The following is a 22,378-nucleotide window of genomic DNA, read 5'->3' as shown; positions in this document are numbered from 1 at the left end:
TGTCCCCTGGCATCGTGCACGGTAGCGCTGTCGAATGAGATTGCCGATGAAACACAATAAATCCCTGACTCCGAGGCAGGTATTTACATACTGCAGGCTGTGGCAGGAGGATGAGCTCTGTAAGACCACCTGATCCCCAATAAGAATCCAATTAAGATTTTAATAAAACCCTTGCAGAGAGCTGGGTCAGGAAGAGGCCCCTTGAAAAAAAGCCGAGCGCAGCAAGTTTGTGCTCCGAGCTGCGTGGTGATGCACTGTTCAGCGTCTGTGGCTTTCTTCCCTTCATCTCTGGCCAAGCCACTGTCTCCAACTGTCTCAGACGATTGCCGAGTCTCCTAAGGGCCCAGCTACATAAGAGGCTCCGAGGAGAGTTTGTGTAGCGTTTCCCTCACTGCTGGCTTCTCCCCCAGTGTTGTCTCAGTCTCTCTCAAAATCCAAAGACTTCTTAAAGTCTTTCTGTCAGCAACAACAATAAATGCTTTAATACAAGTATCTACTGGCGAGGGATTTTCTGCCATCCTGGCTGTCCACATTCAGCTCTTCCATCATATGTTAGTGTCTTCTCAAAAAGCAAATGAGTGCTTTGCCTGTTTTGCCTTTATCTGCTTTCCAAAACTACAGTGTTGGATGACAGCTGAAGCTACCTTCTGTTTCTCAGTTTATAGGCATACAATATTTTACTTCTCTTATGAGTTAAAAAGTGTAAGAGTCAGAACTGAATAATGTTCACCTGCCGGTACCTATAGGTGAGTACACCTCGCTCCTTTTCCAATGAAAACACTAGCTCTGGATATGCTGAAAAGCGTGAGCGCTGTGTGGGATGGCTGGTTGCATTGCCAGGACACACAGACTTTTGTTTGCCTATTAGTCAAGGCTCTTCTACATAATCTGGAAAAAGCACATGCTGTGGGGGAGTAGGTGATTAATGCCTGTGAAATCCTGGCCCAAGGAAGAGCTAGCACTGCCAAATGTGATAATGTTGTCCTCTGACAAATGGTCATAGCTTGGCCTCCTTCAGATAAGGAAGTAGTTTTGTGCGTTAGCTTCAGATATTGATCCCACCAGTGGGAAGGGTTCCTTGTCGTACAGCTACTCCTCCCAGCTCCTCAATGCACGGCTGTCAGAGCCGATGGGTTTTGGCTGTTCTTCTTCCTTTCATTGGCACTTCTGCACGGACTAACAAAAACAAATAGGCATTTCCATTTATCTAGCACCTTTCAGCTGAAAATCTAAGTACTTGATACATATGAATTAAGCGTAACAACCCTGCAGTTAGATAGGCAGGGAGTACATAATGATCATCCAGTCTGCCCATTGCTGTAACACAGCTGTTTCCCATAATACGGCAGATATTTAGCAGAATTCAAGAATATTGAAACAGAAAGTTTGGACCAGCTGTTTGCAGCCTTGAGTTGTAAATCCTAAAATTTCTCTGACAGAAATGTGGGCCCTACTACAGAAAATTTGAGTACAACAACGACAGGTTTGCTTTTCTGAGGGGTACACACTAGACCATCTTTGGCAATAGGACCAGCCACTTATTTCTGCCCTTGTGCTGCAATTCACTGCTCTTTCAGTGGCACTGGTACAACTGTATTTTGAGCCACACCGTCTGCTGGATCAACTGGTTCTGGAGTTTTTGTACAGTGTCCAGACTTTTTTTTCTAACAAACACTTCAAACAGGACCATCAGCTCTGGCATCTTGAGACCAGCCTCCTCGGGGCTGTCTCACCATCCTAAGAATGGGCAGCAAGAAATGACATCCTGGAAGGTCAAGGGCAAACAGTTCAGTCAAAAAAAACTTCCCGGGGAATTGTTCTTTGACAGAACTAATTTACCTTATTTTTATGTAAACCCACTCAGTAAAGGTGCTCACATACTGCTGTCATGTTATAATCCGTTAAGAACTTTGTAAGCTTTTAGTGGCATATGTGTTTGTGATTCATCCCAAAAACCTGCAGGGACAGTAGCACTGTAGTAGGACATTAGCCTAGTTCTTCAGATTGCCATATACCGAAACAGCAGTGCTCTGTTCTTAACTACACTGGTCCTCAAAAATCGCTGTAGTGATGACTTGCTGTCTGACACTGCTCATTTGTAATTGGTTTGTCAGGTCCACTGTAAATACACTGTATAAAAATTAAAGTTATGCCAGAAACAACTAAATTCCAGTACTTTCCTCCTTTTTTAACTTGTTTCTAAACTTGAGGACCTATTTCAATGGCACAACTCCCTTATATATCAGTGAGGCAAGACTGGACATTAAGGATGGGTGGCATGTCATCTACATCAAGAGGCAGATACATCTAAAAGGAGGTTTGTCTTTAGAGATGAGCCACTCCTAAAGCATGCCTGTCTCTCTCAACTGGTAGTAGAGAAAATCTAGGCAAATAACTCAGATGTAGACATCTACATTGCAGACTTCCAAAATACCTGAGATTAATCTGACCTGTGATCTCCTGATTTACTGAGAAATGATGCTGAGCATATGGACCATGTGAATGACCCATTCGTAAAACCAACATTTTATATTTTACTATATCTCACTGTTATTTACCACTTGTGCAGCAATGCCCAATCCAGATTTTCATCTAAGCAATGTCTCACGATGTCTAAATCCCACAATTGGTGTTTTTTGTCTGTATCCTTACGTAACAGAACCACCACACAGCTCGCAAGCCTGCTGGGAAGAATTTGGAAAAGGGTGCATGCAAGCCAAGCTTATAATGTATTGGCATGTGGGCAGTTTACATAGCCCACAGTTTAATTTCTGCTGTAACCACGACTGCTATCAGAGTCTCATTATGCATTAGTGTTTGCATGTGTGTGGAATAGAGGCTGTAACGTTTCATTACATTTACAGCAACAGAAAAGTCCCATCACTTCTATAGCTACAAGCTTAATTTGAAACTCTTTTTGCTCAAGAGCAGGTAATCCCATGTATATCCCTTGCCCCCCGTTCGGTCTCTTCCTGCTTTAGGTACAATGAAGCTATCATGTTGTTTTAGCGAATTTCAACATGCAGTGTAAAGGCTCGAGAGCTGAAGCTGCCCTGAAAATAAAATGTGATAGATTGGTACAAACTGAATTTTAGCACTGCACCTCCTAATTTCTGGGTGATTGAACTGAAAGTGCAGACTGTACGTGGTACAGACTGGCAAACAGCTGTTGAGCTACCTGAATGACTGCAGGCCTAATGCATTTGAAAATCACTGCTCAAAATACCTGAGCAATAAATACATAGTGCCTTTAATATATTGTCCGCTGAGATGATTAGCTGGCCCATAAAAATGCTTTGTCTTATTTTCAAGGCACAATCTACCCCTAAATGTTTCTCAAAGAGGAGTAACAATTTGTCGGTTTTCCTTGCATTCAGGTGGGACTGTGTTGCATTGGACAAAGTATGCCCGTCATTTTCAAGTCAACGAGTCCTGAATTCCTCCTTTGGCTTTACATAGCTCAGCCAGTCTGCCTGTCTGCATGCCTCAGCACGTAGTTACAAGATACTCTGATTCTGAGGAAAAGCTGGTTTCAGAAGCCCCTGCTTGCTCTTGCCCCACACTGCAGTCCCGAGCTGCCTCTGTGAAATGATTAGAGTTTAAACTAACCATCCAAAAAGAAATCATGGCAGTGATCTGGCTTGCAGCATGGGCACCAAACAGCGTGACAGAAGAACAGCAGGCTGCGGCTGAGGGCAGAGAACAGGAGATCTTTACTGAAGTAATTTTGCCACCAAAGCCAACGTATCATGTAAACTACACTCCCCCTTTTCTGCCCTGGAAAGTGCAAGTAGAATAGTTACTATGCTGACTGCATGGGACAGTTGGGAGGGCTCATTGGTAGTTTACAAAGCAACTTGAACATGTGTGAAAGCACAAGTTTTTAATCCAATTCATGAATGGACACAACCCTCTCAAATGCAGTGATTTGCTGTCCTCTCAAGTGTTATATATGTATAGGTAATGCCTGTATAGGAGTCAGTAATGTTTGAGTTTGTACCTTGGAGACTGTCTCTAGGAGAAATGTTGAGAAAACAGTGTTCATAAAGGAGTGTGGAATGTGAGGTGTTCTTTTCAAAGTATAATAGTAGGAGACGGGGTGTCACAGAAGCAGGCAGATCATGGTTAATGTCATTTTCTAATTCTCTCTTTCCTGCCTTTTATTTTTAGTGTGGAAACAGTGAATGATGGACAGTTTCATAGCGTGGAGCTGGTTATGCTGAATCAAACTCTGAACCTGGTGGTGGACAAGGGGGCTCCCAAGAGTCTAGGAAAACTCCAGAAACAATCTTCTGTCAGCCTCAACACACCCCTCTACATTGGAGGTACAGCCAGTTACTCTTGACTTTGGTTGAGATTTTAACTAGTCCTTGCAGAAGCAAATCATCTTCCATCCTATGGAAAGGATTCTGGGTGGGGGGGAAATGCAAAGGCCTTTGACAGAAGCTTTCTGTGTCAGCTCAAGATATTGCCAATGAAGCGGTTGGCCTTTCCCCTCTGCCAGAGGTTGCTTCCCTGAGCAGAGAACCTGCCCCGCTGTTCTGCTTCGTACTTCCTATTCCCCTAGCACCTCCTGGGCACAGCGGAGTCAGGACTGAATTTCTAGGAAAGGAGGGGCCGAGTAGGGTGGGGAGCAGATGCCCAGAATAACGAGCATCCCCCTGATTAGGTGCCTGGCTATGAGGGAGAGAGTCTGAGGTCTGTGCTCTGCATGACTGATTTGTTTTTCCCGTAACGCCCCAATCCCCCAGTTCCATTCCGGACTGAATGTTGAAATCTCTCCTTTTCTGTGACATGGAGTACTTGTTTTTCTACCCAGACTGTTCTAAATACAAAAGTCAGATCTATAATAGACTCAGAAAGTCTTTGGGCTTTTTCTGGCCCCAGACTATTGAAGCCAATTGTAGAAACTCTTATCAACATCACTTTGTGCTGGTCAAGCCTTTTGTAAAAAATTCCTTTTAATAACCCTTTACCAAAAGAACCCTTATTGCCCTTGTAAACTAGAAAACTGGCTAATCTTGCTTTGGACAGAGTTGAACTTTTATAATTGGCTCCTCTTAGGAATGTCACAGATTATTAAAAAGCATTATACATTGAAAATAATTTGATGTTGAGGGTATGACAACTTCTCCCTCTAGTTCAGGATAAAAGATACCAACACCATGGCAATTTATATACAGGGAACTTAGGAAGTAATCCAGTGGGAAACGTTTTGTTAATGGGTGAGCATTGTGGATCAATACTAATTCTCAAAAGATACCTACAAAAATGCCTTCACAGGACAAATCTGAGACCTGAGATGAAGAACTGTATTGGATACCAATAGCTGTGGGCTCAGTGGAGACTTTTTATTGCCCACTACAGTTTTGTTTAATTCTTTCTAAACCTGCTGCATGTGCCACATCTAGCATTCCCTTGGATGCCAGCTGTCCTTCCCCTTCAGACTGCTTAATTAATGTAACTAATTACATTATCCCCAGAGCAATGTTTCCTAAGCTTCACTAATCTTTATTCACCCCATCTAAGACTCACCTGAGGCTTCATGTGTCCAGAATCTTGTCCATCTCTCCAACTACATCACCTGGTCTAACAACCCTCCTCCTAAAGCATAGTTAAGCAAATTTTGGTTTTAAGACTGTCTTTAGAAATGGAGTTACTAATGGAAAGCAAAATTCAGAGGCCCTACACAGTTGAAAACGCAAGCACTTGACTGTGCTAGTGCAGCTATACAGCTCAAACGGGTGTCAATGGAGAGAGCGTAACACGGCTCCCAAACGAATCTGTTGGCCATCCGGGCTTGTGGAGTCTTCCAAAGCGCTTGAGCCAGATGGAGGGGGCCAGCCCCAGAGTCTCGGCCTGCCTCCAGAGGTGCTGGTCTCTGCCTCGAGATCCCCCTGCAGTAGTTTCGATGGGATCAGTCTTGCCACTCCCTGCCTTAACTATGTGATTGAGCAACGCTAGCTGGAATCTTGCTGTATCCCAGAGGTGGTAGCTATGTGCCGGCAAGTAAAGACACTCTTAAACCTTTCAGAAGGATAATTACTATGGAGCTATAGACAGAAGAGGCATTATCTAAGGACAAGAACACATGGCCGTTAGCCAGGAAACCTGGGCTTTTTTGTTTGCTTGTTTTTGTTTCTGTTTTTGTTTTCTTCTTCTGTCACATACTTCTTATATAAGCTTAGGGGAGTGATTTTATTTTTCTACCTTTCCATTTCCAGAATGAGAACAGTAACACTGAGCTACCTTGCAAAGGTCCTATGAAAATTAATTCTTCAAAGATTATAAGGCGGGGGCTGTGGCAAAGAAATGTTAGCAACTATAATTTACATACTATCATTGTACCTGTGAGTAAGCCTTCCCTTTTTGTTTTTATCTGAAGGGATCCCAACCTCTACTGGATTATCTTCACTACGCCAGGGTGCAGATAAGACACCAAATGGTTTTCATGGCTGTATTCACGATGTCCGCATCAATAATGAGCTGCAGGATTTCAAGGATTTACCACAGCAGTCACTAGGAGTCTTTCCTGGTTGCAAATCCTGTAACATCTGCAAGCATGGCATTTGCCGGTCCCTAGAGAAAACGAGTGTGATTTGTGAATGTCACCCCGGCTGGACAGGCCCCCTCTGTGACCAGGAAATTGGAGACCCATGTCTTAACCACAAGTAAGCTCGAATGAGTGTTGATGGGAGGGGAGAAGCTTTACAGCTAATGCATATTTCACTTTTTGTCTTCTAAAATGACATCTGACAATTTTTGGAGGTGCTGGGTTCCCACATAAACTTATTGACGGTTGTGAGTCAGCATCCTTGGCAACTCTCAATTTCCACTTCTTGTTCTGATGCTGCTTGATAGATCTCCCTCTCCAAATGAGCTCTTTGTCCTGGAGGAGCTAAGGTATTAATACTACAGGTCATACTTTCAGCTGTGATGCTACACAGTAAAATGAACGAACTCCTGTTAATGGGAATGCATTACCCGTGAGGCAGCGAGTGCCTGCACTTACCTAGAACAGTGCTAGCTATGAGAGGGAGGTACGCATTTTAGTGATACGCTCATAGTTAGAAGAAGGTCCCCATTAAAGCAGTATGTACTGGGCACAGTATTCAGACTAACTCTCTGAAGACCATCATTCACTCCAGTGTGAACAGTTTTAAATTTCCCAAATAGCTAACTTTAATATTACACGCTGAAACACCCCTTTAGAGTATAAGTCTAAGGGACAGCATAGAGTTGCACGCAAAGAGGGGATGCGTGAAAACTGTTCACAGTTCAAAAACTCAATAACCACATCTCCATCAGAAACACTGGATGAAGAGCTTGCTTATGCCAGGTACACAAGGTAACAGTCCAACACAGATCAGCAGTCTGCATAGTCCAGTGCCGTTTCATAAGCAGGTGGAAGCACAGTTAGTTTAGAAGCTACTGGGGTTGTGGTATCTGTGGAAGGGGCTTTTCACAAGCACATGCTTTTGACAACTAGAGTTGACCTGCTGAGCAGTCACTGTTATGGCTGCTTAGTCAGGGCAGAAGTTTAAGTTGGCAGAGGCACCATTTTAAACTTGCTTCTGGGTCTAATTCTGCAAGGTACTGAACTCTGGAAGGTGTTGATAAGCACCTGACACATTACAGACCAAAGGGATGAAGACTCAAATAAAGAAAGTCTCCAAGACCCAAATGTTTCCTTGAATTTCCAACCTCAACATCCAGCTGTCATGCCTGGACAAAGAGAAAAGTGAGGGAGTTCCAGATGTTTAAGTGATGAGGGATTGTTTCCCCATAATCCAATGAGGGTTATGCAATACTGAATGTGCCCCCATTGTAAGGGAAGTAGCTCTGTCTGTTTTTATTATTTTTTTGATATCCCACCTTCCGTTAAATCACCTTAGCCTTTTGGAGTTGTCGCCTTACAGACAGGCCCTTTGTGTCCAAGGGAGTGTGGTACCACGCAGGCAGGCATCTGCTCCAGCACTCACAGATTAATCTGAATGAAGAAAGGCAAATGTAGAGAACAGGCAGTTGATTTAATAACAAGAGTTATTATCCAAGCACACCTTCTGTTAGTGGGGCAGAAAACACTGCTTTTAAGACTGTGAATCCCTTAATTATAGTATTTTGCATGTCTTGACATGACTGCTATTGCTTTTATTATTTATGCTTTTTAGTTGCATAGATCAGAAATGAAATGGACAAGGGTTCAACATAAGCCAGAAACAGTTTTAAACTACCAAGAATAAAATAAGTAAAAAAGAAAGATACAGGTTTATGTCAGGGGGGCCCTGATATAGCAAAGGTTTACAGAGCCTAAGCAATTTTCCCTTGGCTGGACAGTGATGTCCTCTTTCCTCTTCTCAGCCTGTTCCAAGTCTGGGGATGGTGTCACAGAGCCTGCTAGGGATCAACACCTCTCCTCTGATATTCATCGGAAATACCAAAGCTCAGTGCAAACCACATGAGCCAGGAAACCTTCCAACTAGAGCTGAGTGTGAATAATTCTGTGCATAGCTTTTCCACAAGGACCTTAATTTATCACACTTTTTTCATCACCTGATATTATTTGTAGAGTAATTTTGCTAAGGAGGCCTTGGCATGCAGCTTGACTGTTGGCACTTAGTTCCACATGCTGATGCTGTAAACCTGAGCTGTCTTGTGTGGATGCCAAGCACTGGTCCATGCTCATGGAGGAGCCTCGTGCTTTCCCAAGAGGTCGTTTGTGATTGCAAATTCTGAATGTATTCTCTGAACGTTATCCAGTATTCACTGCAAACTTACACTTCTTCAGTGTGTTTGACACTGAACAGCTGTTTCTTGGATTATTGTCCTGGAATTAAATGGGCAGAAATGCCAAAAGCAAACATCCCTGGGAAAAGAAAGGTTCACATCTAACACAGGCCAGTTCTAAATGCTTCTCTTTCTCCAGGTGTCTGCATGGGAGGTGCATGGCGGCCAATGTTGCTTACACCTGTAAGTGCATGGAGGGCTACACGGGCATGTACTGTGACAAGAAGAACAATTCCTCAAACCCCTGCAGGATTTTGAAATGCAACCACGGGCAGTGTAAACTTTCCGAGCACGGGGAACCCTACTGCGAATGTGATCCTAACTATAGCGGAGAACATTGTGACAGAGGTACGCTTGGCCCCAGGGCCCAGGATGCTGGTCTGCTGCATTTCTGCTTTACGTCTTTGTTTTCACCTCTTTCCCATGTAACCCTTATTAGGGGGAAATGGCAAATAGGAGGAAGGTAAGGCTAATTCAGCCTCTGCACAGCAACGCAGGGAGGAGAACAAAGCCACGCAAGAGCTAGCTAGCTACAGCCCAAACTTATGGAAAGGGGGATGTTTGCAGCAAAGGGTTTTATTCTGCCTCCTGAACCCTCAAGGTTTGCTGCTCCCAGGATTTTGGTGGGATGTTGGAAGGAGAGGCTGTTGTGAGGTTTACCCTCAGCAAACAGTGACCTGGTAATCGGCAGTGCTGGGAAAGGGGGGGGGGGGGGATTACCCTCCATACCAAGGGTTTTTGCAGATGAGAGGAGTAGGAGCTGGAAGGAAGGAGGCACTGCTCATCTGAAGCGGCAGCAAGGACTCCCTGCTTGCTCCCTCTGAGGCAGCTGGGCAGGTTTCCTGGGGCATCCTAGAGCATGCTGGGCTCTCCCACGGGGGCAAGTCCACGCACAAACGGGGCCCACCACCTCTGCCCTGGCCTGAGGAGCCTCGCTGGAAATTCAGCGATTCTGACTTCGTCCCTTTTGCCTTTATTTGTTCCTGTACAGAAGAAAGGAGTTGCCTTGTATTACTTTTATTTAGGTTGTGCCTTTCCTGTGAATGAACCACAGGCTTTCCAAATTATATACACATACAGCCTGTCTGAAACATATTTGGCTGCAGCAAAGCTGACTGCACAACAGCATAGGCATTTCCAGGTATCCCAGATTGCTCATGTCGTGCACAGCAGACTGACCTTTGATCCTGAGAAGCCAACACTGTAAAACTAATTCATATTTTGCAGGAGTGTTGCAGGATTCAACACTCAACATTCATTAAAGCACTTCCAGAACTGCTGATCAAAGCCAGCAGGCCTGTTTGGCCTCTGCCACGGGCCGGATATTACACATTTGTGTAACCCAAGCTCTGTTTTGATGGCAGGTGCAAAGCAGTAAAGCATTAAGGTCCTGCTCATGGCATCTGTTTGCCTTGAACACCGTTACATGCACAAGGCTGCTTCCTGATTTGGGGGGAATATCTGGCAGAACCGTTATCACATCTTTCCTTTACCTCTCTGTTGCCTTACCAGAGAATCTCTGCCAAGGCGAGATCGTTCGAGAAGTCATCCGTAAGCAGCAGGGCTACACGTCGTGCGCCAGCGCCTCCAAGGTGCCCCGCATGGAGTGCCGCGGCAGCTGCAGCCACGGGCACTGCTGCGTCCCCCTCCGCAGCAAACGGCGGAAATACATCTTCCAGTGTGCCGATGGCTCCACCTTCATGGAAGAGCTGGAGAGACATGTGGAGTGCGGCTGCTCAAAATGCTTATAAGCCATTCTCCAGTCCTTGCCACTTTAATCGACTCAGAAGCGCTATCAAAACGGGACCTATTTACTTTCAGAGTGAAGAAGAAGAAAAGAATTATTAAGTATATTGTAAAATAAACAAAAAATAGAACTTATTTTTATTATGGAAAGTGACTATTTTCATCTTTTATTATATAAAGTATCGCACCACTTTGGGTATATGTATCATATAGTGAGTTATTTTTACCATGAAACTTTTTTTAACAGTTGTAAGAAAAAAAAAAACCAAAAAGCTGAAATTAAAAAAATATATATAAAGAAAACATAGCCTAACAAGAGAAAAGTGGGGGTGACTTTAATGTATGCACAATGGACAAGTGTAAAGGTGTTCCAAGGACCTGCCGCAGAGTTGATGCAGGCTGAAGAAATCTCTGAGTTTCTGGGTGGGTCTCCTAAGAAAGTGGATCCCCATAACTGACAGCCATCTCACTTATTCAGGCACCCTGAAAAAGCCTCCCTCGGTCCCTCCCTTGCCTGACACTGCTGATGCTGTTTTGTTCCTGTACAGTGGCTCAGCTTGATATTCTTGAACCAGTTCCCCATAGCACGTAGGCACTGCCATAGCTTAAGGCTAACTACATTATTTGAATATTGTAATACTATAATACATTTTTGCTGTGTATGTTTGTATTTATCTGTGTTCACAATATATTCTTCAGCAACTGTATCTATAGAGCACAGGCAGCTTTATCCAAAAGAGGGGGACAAGGGAAAGGAAGTGGGGAATATATGTTGTTTTGGGAAATTTGGGGGCAAAATGTGAAACAGTGCTAAGTAATGCCTAATAAATGTCATACTAATTTTGTGTTAACTCCTCACCTCTATCATTTCCCAGGTTTGTGCCTTCTTGCTCCCAGCCGTGAGCCCTTTTTTGTATATGAAATATAAGGAATGCACTGCTTGTCACCTTGACACTTTAACTTGCAAAGGTCATAGAGAGCATGAAAATAATACAGGTGCCAGATTGACCTGCAGCATAACGGCTTTTACTCTCACTGTCACTTCAGCCAAGATGTAATCTGGTCTGTAGCTGCCTGTTCATCAAGACTCTGGTACCGAGCAGTTGGCTGCTTTTCCACAGCCTTTTAAATGAGTGGAAGTTGCACTATATCCCTGTGATGTTCTTCAGCCTCTACTTGTCCATCGTAGCAGCGCTCTCCCTTTTGCATAGGGAGAGACTTTACAGCTACGTCCAGTTCTGTTCTCACATTTGGTGCGGACTGACCGACGCAGCCAAAGTTTTTCCATCCTATTGCACATCCTGCACTTGTTTCTCCCAAAGTATTCCCGTTAGCTTCAGCAGTGTGTACAGAGCGAATGCTGAATACGAAGCAGAAATCAATGCAGAGATAAATTCTCACTGTGAACGTGAGGCAAAAACTGACTCTTTGGGAGCGAGTTTGATTTTTGGCGGGTTTTTGGCAGGGCTGCCTTTCAGAGTCAGTGACTATGTGCAGAGAGTACCATGGATACCTTGAAGTTTCTCTTACTATAAATTTCAAACGTCCCTATCAATAACTGTTCAAATCAGTGTAATTATCAGTGTAATTTCTTTCTTTTACTAGTATAGCAAATATTGTGGTCCTTTCTTCAATGTCTCCTTCTGTAAGAGGTAAAGTCAGAGATTAGTTCCAGAAACCATAAGCCCCTTTTGGAAATGGTCACTGGTCTCACCATAAAGATTTTGCATCACAGGCTTTAGCAAGGATGGATAGGAAAGTTGAATCAAGTAACTAACGCTTGTGTTTGACCGAGGCTTTGGAAAGGAGCACAGAGTGAAATCCTGCTATAAAAAGTACAAATATTAACTTCCTGTTAAAGACAGTGACCATGTGGCCATCGTGCAAGCAAAAAGCTTTAACATGCTTAGCATTCTTCTGCTATTTAAATCTTTGCTTAACCACAGCAGTTCATTCATATGTTTTTGTTACTACAGAGCAAGTTGAGCAGAAGGGACATAATCAATACAATAGCCATCTTTCAAAATAAATACTGGTATGTGGAGCCTGCAATCAGTGAAACATAAAACAATCACTAGTTAATGTGCCAAAATCTAATTGAAACAGTACAATTCAAGAGCCTGGGGAAAAAAAATAACCCAGGTTGTATAGTACTATGGTCTTCTTTTTATTTTGAATATAATGTCAGATGCTTAAAGCAGCTGGAGGTTATAATATACACCCAAACCCACAACCTACAGATTTTAAAAATGTATACAAGTAACTGCAGACACTTGTGTAAAGATATGCCTGGCACAACACTACCATTAATGTTATATTCCTGCTTAATACGCTTTAATTTCCAAGGAAGCGGCTGCTGTTATGCCAGGTAGCGCAGTGGCTGACAAGCCCTCCGTGCGGCCCGCTGCACAGTTTGTAGCCACCAAACTGCCCGGGCCCGGAGCAGCACTGCCCCTCTCGAACACTAACCCAAACTGTGTTCGCTTTGTCCCTTGAGCAGCAGCACGGACGAGAAAGAAGTTAACGTTCACTCTTGGCCTCACACCGGCTTGAGGGTGCTTTAAAAGGAACGACATTGACTGGCAAGGCAAAAAGCCATCGACATCTTGTTAACACATCACTCTGGGATTTATTTAACCAAAGCCTTGCAGCAAAGCGACCAGCAACAGCTCAGCAAGGCTGGCCCTGTTCCTGGCCCTTTTCTGTCGGGGCTTTTCAATGCTAAGCGTTGGGACAAAGAAAAGGGAGTACCTATTTTGTAACCAAATGATGTAGTTTTTGTATGCTTTTAGGCAGCACTTGCCATTGGATAGTGATGCTTTATGTCAATGATTCTATGACTTGCTACAGAATTATTTTATGTTAAAAAGAAAAAAACATTCAGAAGTGCCAAAAATGTGAGGTCAACTGAAGTGTTAATTAGCTCTGAAAGTTCCTCTGTAACCTGCCTAATGTTACAATAGATTTCAGCTACTGTTGGTACAATGCAGTAGTTTTTACCTCTATAAAGTTTTAATATAAAGTGAAGATGCTAACTCTCAAAAAAATGGCAATGCAGACTGGTGTGAACTGATGTATTTTATTAATAGATTCTCATTGTGATGTAAGTTTAAATAAATTGTTGGGTTATGGAAGATTGTAAGATACCCTGTGTTGTGATGCAGGTTATTTCTGTGTGTTTGTGTGTATGATGGTGGTGATTCTGGCCATTCAGAGGATGTGAGTTTTACAACAGCGAGGTGGCACGCAGGAAACGATAGGGGCAACACACACTCCTCTGGGACAAAAAACAGTATTAACAGTGGTAACAGATTTGATGGCATCCCAACTTAATTTTTTAGGAGCTTTCGAGGCACACATGAATTAAGCCACATAGTTTTCGAGCCTGGGCATTCTCTTCAATTAAACGCTCTTTTTAACTGTTTGAAAAAGGCCTGCAGCAAAAATACACTCATTAAATGGTAGACTAAATGAAGGAATATGGGGAATTCAGGATCTGGAAAGGATACTAAGTGGGAAAATGGGAGTCATCTAGCCAGCGGTGGCTCACAGGGATCTCACGATGTCCTGACACAGGCACAGGTCGGATCTGCAGCGGCTCCTCTGCGAGCCAGCGGTAACAGGCCACGTCTGCCCATCGCGTTCCAGCCTCAGCACAGAATAAAACTGAGCTGCCGCCAGTCCTCGGCCTTCCTTTGCCCATGCCCCTACCTAACACGCACGTGTATTGCCAATTACGCTTCAGACTGCAGCTGTTGGGGCTTCCTTTGCCATTATGTGCAAAACTGGTGACAGCATTCAACCCATAAAAACACTGAAGCGAATACTGAGCATCATTAAGCCTGAGCTATAAAGGTTAATTATATAATCGCAGCAAATGGTCGTATTTCCACCTAAAGCAAACCCAGCTGAGCCCAATAAAAAAGCTAGCAGGAACTCTTCAAACGTTTCCAGGTACTGGCAGAAGTCACTGGTTCGCACGATAGTTATTTGGTCGTGCTCACGGCTTTGCGGCGTGCAGGCTCCTCGGGAAGGGGCGAGCAATCCGCGCTCGGGATGAAACACACGTGTTCATGCCTCAGCTTGCGGTGCTGCCAGATACCACGTTTTGTGCATTGGTGCCTTGCAAATAACGCAGGGAGATTTCTATTTTCCTCTCCGCTGGGTGCCCCTAGCCGGCGGGGAGCGGACAGGCTGCCGCGACGCGGCTTTGCGTGGGGCCGGTGGCGCCGGGTCGCGCACCTCTGTCGCGCCTTAGCTCCGGCTCCCACCGCGGCCGTGCCAGCCCCGCAGCCGCCGGCGGGCCGGGCCCGGGCACCCCCGGGGAACCGCTCCGGGCGCCGGCCCAGCCGGGCGCTAGGCCCTGCCCGGCCCTGCCGCTCCCGCCAACGCGGCCGCGCCCGCTGCTCCGCGCCGCGCCCGCCAGCAGGTGGCGCCGCGGGGCCGCCGCTGCCCGGGCGGGGCGGGGCGGGGCGGTGCCCGCGGGAGGCGGCCGTTGGCCGTTGGCGGTGCCGGAGCTGCCCGCTAACGGCGGCCCCGCCCCGCCCCGCCCCGCCGCCGCCGCCGCCGCCGCCGCCGCCCGGGTGTAGCGCTGGGGGCGGCAGCGGCTGCCCTCGCTGCGGGACATCCCTCTGCTTTCGCTGAGCAGGTGGGACAAGAATTAAAGATGCGGCATCAGATACGTTAACTCACTTCAAAATTACGGTCTGGGCGCGCGGGCTGGCCGTGAACGGCAGTTATTTCCTTCAGAAATATTTTGTCTGTGGCGGTTGGTTGCGCAGTGCGAGAGGCCTCCTGGTAGCGAGGGGCTGCGACGGCGCGGCCACCGCTGCCCCAGAGCCAGCGTTGCCCTCCGTGCAGCGAGGAGCTAGCGAAGCCTTAGGGGCGTACGCCTGCGGAGATGCCGTGCCGTAGCATGGTATTATAACAGCCAACAGTACAGAATGGAATTATCTCTTTTGCGAACATTCTCCTTTGAAAAATAATGCTACTCGCTTTAAGCCTTCATTACACTTAACATTTCTTGTATGTGATACATTAACTTCCTGGGGGTGTTTTAAATAATAATTTCTCTGGGTTTTTTGATCCGCCATGAGCTTACTAGTGTTGCTCACACTGGGCCTGTGAGGAAAGAAGCACCTGCTAGTGCCATGACCCGCAACATGCCTCAGAGTCGCTGCACTCATGAGGTTGCCCTTCACCTGACGTGCCCAGCAGTGCAAGGACGAGCCCGCCAGGCCTGCGTGTGGTAGGAGCCCTGGGAGGGTGGGGAGTGCCGAGGGTGGTCAGCACTGTCTCCCGGAGCTCCTTTGGCACCAAGTGTGCTGCAGCAGGATGAAGGATGCCTGCATGGACCTACTGGGCAGCTGGTGCCCAAGGAGCGCTGTGGTCTCGGGGCAGCGTCACAATGCTGATGGTGTCACCATAACTTACGTGCTACTACTTCTGAATAACAATCAATTCTGCTATTTCTATCCTAATTCTTCTGTTATTTGCTCACACACATTGAGGCATAACTACTGCGTGCTGTTAGCGTTCGTCATCCAACAGTGACATACTCTGAGCTGGTGAGAGCACATACTGGTAGCCTATGCTTCACCTGTGCAGGAAAGCCCAGTTGTTCACTGAGGCACTTTCAGCCCTCGGAAGGCCTTTCAGGCAGGAATGAACTCCTGAGGCACACAGCTGTGAGCACACAGGCTGCACAAACAACACTTAACTAGTGGAAGGAAGCTTATACGCTACACCATTACGCATAGGGACACTGCATATTCCCATAGGCAGGAGGAACAGAATTTGCTTCTAGACTTGCATAGCTTTGCATCTTGTTCCTACATGAGCTCTTGACCTTTTCCTTTCCCAGGGCTTTTGTGCTTGCAGAGTTAGTGATCTTCAAGGCAGTCTGTGGATGACATATTGCCTCCTCCTACAGTCTAGGCCTCTTGTCCCCACTGCACAGGGATCATTCCTTTTCTGTAAGAATAACCTTTTACAAATGTTAGGTCTTACCTGGGGAGGAATAGTGCAAATCCTACTTCAGCAATGACAGAAAGGGAAGAAAGAAGGTTAAACATGTCCCAGAGGATCTCCCAAGTCTTACAATGGCTTTTGTGTTCAGGGGACTAGCTCAAAAGCCATGGGGAGTCAGTCATTACATTTTCAATGGCCCCCAGACTTTCAGCTACCCCATCTCTTACCAGCAGCTTTTTACCCAGCCACTCCACCTCTGTCCTCCTGCCACGCTTCATCAGCGGAGGAGAGGCTACGTCTGGCTCCTGCTCCTGCACTGAACCTGGCACCTCCATCCTTCCCCTCCACCTTGTCTCCAGCGCTGAGACCCAGCTCCAGCCAGTCCCATGCTAGCAGAGTGGATGAAATTCTGCAAAGACAGAAGAAGCAGAACTTAGGTACACGTTTCACCACCCTGGCAAAATGTCAAGTCCCTCCTCCAGAGCAGAGCTATTTTCCCCTAGCCTCATACTTGGAAATAGTTTCATATGAAGCTTAAAAAGAAAAGGCTGAAGAACTATCACAAGCCAAACAATAAACATGAAACTTTTGACCAAGCAACTGAAATTCTGTGAAGTGCCAAGCAACTGAGACCAGGAGCTTCCACTGAGATGTGTTAATGACAAGCAAATTACTCAGCCGCGCCTCAGACACTTGGCTTGCAGAGCCAGGCTACAGGAACAAAATACCACAAGATAATCTACACTGGGACTTTCCAGCACAGTAGCTACTTGTTCTATTTTCACTTTCACATGTGATAAGAGTATAAACAAAAAGGACTTAGTATAAGCTTACACCTTCTTAATTATACCCCAGCATGTCTCTTAAACTGCTCTCCTTTCTTCCAGGTGAAGCACTCAATGACTGGTTGAATTTTCGTTTATTTATTTATGTTGAGGCAAATACCAAAATATAGTTCTAAGGCACTCAGATCCACATGTATCAAGCTGGTCATACTAATAAACTAATGAGATTCTGATATAGCAATACAGTAATTTTGGTCTATCCCCAAAACATCTGTGTAAATAATGCTTGTAAAAAATACATTCTTGCCTTCAGGTACAGCTTTCACATAGAATCCTCTCACGTGGTTTCATCCCACATGGACACTTGATACTGTTTTAGCATAGTTGTAACAATAACCACATGGAATTGGCTATCATTGGATTGGCTCGCTCCACTACACCTATATTACACACAGACAGTTTGACTACCTTAAAAAAAAGGAACTAAAAGCATTTTAAAAGACTCGGTGCAAAGTCAGCCAGAACAAATATAATTTAACTTAGGAAGCAGACAAGAGACTACTAAATACGAACATGTCCCATTGTCCGAGCCAGGAAGGTTAGTTCAGTGGGACAGCAGAGTGTCTGAGCTGAATTTAGTCACTGTGATAGGAAAGTCATGATTTCATTATTATTCCTAGATCACTACTTGAAACTGCACCTTACAATCAACCTCTGAGATCAGACCTCTGAAACAGGTGTCTATTCAGAGCCAACAGCATAGGGTCACAGCCTTGTTTTAAACTGTATTTCCTGTATTTCTGGCTGATCATAAATTCACCTTCATATGCATGTATTTCTACTGATGGGATAACCAAAGCAGCCTGGTGGCTGAAGTACAAACAATGCCCATCTAAATGTGCTTATAACCTATAATCAACTTGATCTGCAAATTAATAAATGTTCTCAGCCTGTCACAGAACTTCAATGTTAAAACTTCTAGTTGAGCTAAACCTCTCGTCCAAGATGGACAGGAGATAGGTAGGATTCAAGCTTTTTTTTTTTTTTTAATATATTCTGATGATAGATTATTTTACACAAAACATTCCACATTGCATATTCTGGAGACAGGCAGGAAATTAAAGACTGTATCTAATAGTTACAGTGTATATTTATGAAAGGGCACAATTTAATTTCCAGGTAGCAGCTAAATTCTTGTATTTCCTAATATGTAAATGCTGGTGTTTAAAATGTCAATGTCCTTTTATGTTTTTAGCAATTTACATTACAGTGAAAAACCGCAAAAAAACACACCAAAATTTCCTCTCTTTAAGAAAAACTTGTGGGAATTCCCACAATTACATGTGACTTACAGGAAGAGAGAACAAATTACACAGTTTTGTTAATAGACTCTTAACTTCCTTTAAAGGGCAAGAAGTAAATGTTAAGACTTCACGGTAAGTTTTCCAAATACAGACATTTCAGAAAGGAAACATGATAAATGGGAGATGGTATCCACATGAGAATTTTCTTTTCTGTACAGTTCTGGATTAAAAATATATAAAAATCCTTTTATGCTAGGTTTTAGAATGAGACGCACTGAAGAACCAGGGGTTCAAAACAGATGGCAGACCCCTTAGCGAGGCATCTGAGCTCCCTTGCAGTGCACAAGACAAAGTGAGAGCTACCTATGCAGGAACCAGATCTACCTATGCGGAAACCAAGGACAGGCCTAGGTCTGAAACCTTTGCCCGTCCTAGGGCTATAAGTGAACACTGGCCTCTTCTGGATCCAACACCCAAATCCTTTCCTGCAGTTAGGTGCTTGTAACCAAGACTAAGCAAAGTTATTCTGTTGGGGGGGGGGGTGTATGTTTGGGAAGGGGATGGCAGAGATGGTGGCTCCTGTTTCTGTACAGTAGTTCAGCGAGTAAAGCAACCTGTCCAGGACGTTGGAGACTGAGAGTCTCAGGCTGTGAAGGGTGACTTCAACTTCTGCAGAATCCAAACTCCAGAGACATCAGGAAATTTCAAATTCCAAGAAGGAAAAAGCTGTTGATGCCCAAATCCTCCTTTTGGACCATGCCTTTAGACCCACTCTAGATCAAAGTAATTGGCATTTTGTCACAAAGGAAAAAAATAAAGATGGGTGTCTGCTCCACTGTGTGTTCCTCTTGCAAAACTCGCGCGAGGTTGCAAGTGAGGCGAGAGCCCTGGCGTGCCCCGCCACAGCTCGTTCCCTCCGGCTTCCCAGCACAAGGAGGTGCGCTCAGGAGTCCCTTGGCACGGGGCATTAAATGTCAGCCTAGTCTTGCAATAAATGTGGAAAAACCTCCTGAAGGCCAGGAGCTACTCGTGCCATTACTGGAATCCAGTTACCAGCAAATAAAAGGAGCAACTTCCCAAGCTGCTTCCGACATGCAATTGTGTGAGCACATGCAATTCTGACTTTCAGTGGAAAGCCAAAAGTCTACACTCTCTTGACTTTATCCACCGATACAGACCGAGGGCGGCCGCAGGAAGTCGCGGCCCAGAAGCGGTTCGAGGTGCTAACACGTCGCGCTGACTCGCCTAAGATCTCGGTTTGCTAAGGGCAGCTTGAAGGGCAGAGCTGCCCCCCTGCCCCTCCGCCCCACGGCGCCCTGCCGGCGGGGTGGCGCCCTCACCCCGAGCTCGGAAACGATCCGGTTTGGAGGCGGCCCGGGGGCGGGGGGAGCCAACGCACAGATGTGGCAGGCAGCGCGGCCCCGCAAGCGGTGCGACGCCGCCGCGGGCGCGGCGTCCCTGCGGGCAGGCGGCCACGGCGGCCTGCAGCCAGCTCGGGGGCTGCTGCGCTCACCGCGGCACGGCGCCAGCGCGGGCGGGCTGGGCGGGCTGGCCACAGCCCCCACTTCCTTTCAATACATAAGGGCAGCCGGGCGCCGGGAGCCGCACGGGGAAGGCCCTAGTGACTAGGGCGAGCGTGGGCGGCTGCGCGCTGAGCCGCTCCCGGCACCGCGTGTGCAAACGCAAACGCGCCCCCGGCAGCAGCGGCCCCGCGGCGCGACGCGGCCCCACACGGCGCCCCCGGGCGCGGGCAGCGGCGCCGCGGGGCCGCCCGGGGCGGGGCCGCGCGGGGCAGGGCCCGGTGGCGCGAGGGGCGCGCTCCCCCGCCCCGCCCACGCGGGCCCCGCGCGGGGTGGTCTCGCCTCCTGATTGGCCGCCAGCCTGTGGGGTGACTGGGGCCGCTCTGGGTCGGGGGGAGGGGAAGGCAGGAGGGAGCCCGCGCCTTCGTTGCACGCCGGGAACGGTAGGCGGCTGGGGGGCGCGGCTCCCAGCGCCCCTCGCGCCGCCGCCAGGGCCGCTGGGAGGCGTAGGCACAGCACGGCGGCTCGGGCCGGGCGGACTGCGGCTCCCGGCGAGCGTTGCGCGGCCCCGTGACGGGGCGGAGGGCAGCGCTGCGGCAGCGGCGGAGCGGGCGCGCAGGGCTGGGAGCCGCTGCGCCTGCCTCTGCCCCATTGTGTGGCGCGGCGGCGGCTCCCGGTGCCGGCCGCCATCTTGTGCGCAGCGGGGCTGCGCCGCGCCGCCGCTGCCGCAGCGTCCGCCTCGGCGGGGGCCTCGTCCGGCGGGGCCGCGGCCGCCCTCCTGCCTCGAGGGGCCGCGGCGGCGGCGGGCAGCCCCTGCGCGCCGGAGCGGGGCCGCGCAGGGCGGGCGCCGCCCTGCCCCGCTCCGCACCGCTCCGCACCGCGCCGCGCCCGGGGACGGGGACGGGCTTGCCCGCGGCGGCCCCGGAACTGATGCCCGGCCCCGCCTAGAGGGGCAGCCCCGGCCGGGCCCGGCCGCGCCTGGCCGCCAGTGACGGTTGCCGCCGTCGCTCTCTGCCCCCCCCCCCCTCCTTTCCGATGTCTCCGCTCGACGAGGAGCCGCCCGCGCTGCCCGCCTCCCTGGCGTAGCGCGTCCGCGCCGCCACCCCGCTCTGACGAGCCGGGCGCCCACTCGCCGGCGGCCCCGGTCAGGAGACGGGGCGGCAGCGCTGAGCAGCCGCCGCCGCCGCGCCCGCCCCATCAGGCGAGGGCCGGGCGCCCACCCCGCGGCCGGCGCCTCGCCGCCCTCCCCAGCCAGCGGCGCAGCCCGGCGGCCGCTGCTGCACCATGAAGATCAAGGATGCCAAGAAGCCATGTAAGCCCGAGAGCTGTTGCGCCGCGCTTGGCCTTTCTTGCCTTAGGGGGGAGGAAGCCGCTGTGGTGAACATGATGGGGAGGGGGTTTCGGGAAGCCGGGCCTTGCTTTTCAGGTGGTTGTGACTTGCGAGCTCGGAAGCTGCCTGCCGGCTGAGAATTTCCCCACTCATCCCTGTCACTTTTAAGTAAGATTTCAGAGTTCAGGTGATCCTGCCGATCTGACGGCTTAAGTCAAGTGTTTGCAGTAGAAGAGCTACTTGTTTTTGAATACAAAGTAGCCCGAGCAGGTTTCTGAGAAGGTTTTTGAGGTGGGCATTTCATCAGTGTTACTAAGCACTGTGCATGTGCCTGCGGTTGCTATAGTTTTGTTTTTTAAGGGCTTATAAACTTCTGATTTTTAGAGAGAATAATACAGCCTTAAAATCTTTGGGTACAGTTATCCTGAAGTATGACTAATGCTTTCCTTTAATAACACTAACTGTAATAATATCTCTTACTATTTTTTATATTTGGATTTGTTTTGGAGGGCAGAAACAGAGTTCAGGCTCAGATGAATGCAAATAAAATGTCTAAGACTACTAGTCCCCTTTTTGTGGGAAGAGGGAATTTGATTTTGATAAAGTAGCATATAGATGAGGACTCTTTTTCCCTGTATAAGAGATACACAGATGTGCAAGTCACAGGTATATGCAGATTAGGTAGACCTGTCAAAGTTGCACAGAAGGTGTACCTTAGCTGAAAGGGATGTAGGTATTACTATGCTGACTTAAACTATTTTTTTTTCTTTTCTTTTTCATCATATTTAAAGACTGTTTTCAGGGTGAGTTGTTAAAAGGGGAAAAAATGGCTAGTCCTGAAGACCTAGACCTAATGTTATTTTCATTCCTGTCTAATAAAAATTATATAACTGAAAAGTTAAAATATAAAATGTAAAGTATATATTCCAAGTATAT

At 47.4% G+C, this 22,378-nt stretch overlaps 2 protein-coding genes across 7 annotated transcripts in view; both read left to right on the top strand.

Moving 5' to 3' along the window:
- Positions 1-13,679, top strand: part of SLIT3 (slit guidance ligand 3) — a 517,687-nt gene extending 504,008 nt beyond the window's left edge. For all 4 annotated transcript variants that reach the window (XM_067304842.1, XM_067304843.1, XM_067304841.1 and 1 more), the window contains 4 exons: positions 4,171-4,325; positions 6,386-6,671; positions 8,927-9,135; positions 10,300-13,679. In XM_067304842.1, coding sequence (XP_067160943.1) covers positions 4,171-4,325; positions 6,386-6,671; positions 8,927-9,135; positions 10,300-10,538 — 889 coding nt within the window. In that variant the 3' untranslated portion in view covers positions 10,539-13,679. The remainder of the gene's footprint in view (positions 1-4,170; positions 4,326-6,385; positions 6,672-8,926; positions 9,136-10,299) is intronic.
- Positions 13,680-21,047: 7,368 nt separating this feature from the next.
- Positions 21,048-22,378, top strand: part of PANK3 (pantothenate kinase 3) — a 28,622-nt gene continuing 27,291 nt past the window's right edge. For all 3 annotated transcript variants that reach the window (XM_067304628.1, XM_067304627.1, XM_067304626.1), the window contains exon 1: positions 21,048-21,424. In XM_067304628.1, coding sequence (XP_067160729.1) covers positions 21,397-21,424 — 28 coding nt within the window. In that variant the 5' untranslated portion in view covers positions 21,048-21,396. The remainder of the gene's footprint in view (positions 21,425-22,378) is intronic.

The sequence above is a fragment of the Apteryx mantelli genome, chromosome 14 (assembly GCF_036417845.1).
Source record: "Apteryx mantelli isolate bAptMan1 chromosome 14, bAptMan1.hap1, whole genome shotgun sequence".
In the NCBI taxonomy this organism is placed as follows: domain Eukaryota; kingdom Metazoa; phylum Chordata; class Aves; order Apterygiformes; family Apterygidae; genus Apteryx; species Apteryx mantelli.
Note: the sequence above shows the minus strand (reverse complement) of the source record. Positions and strands in the feature narration are given on the sequence as shown.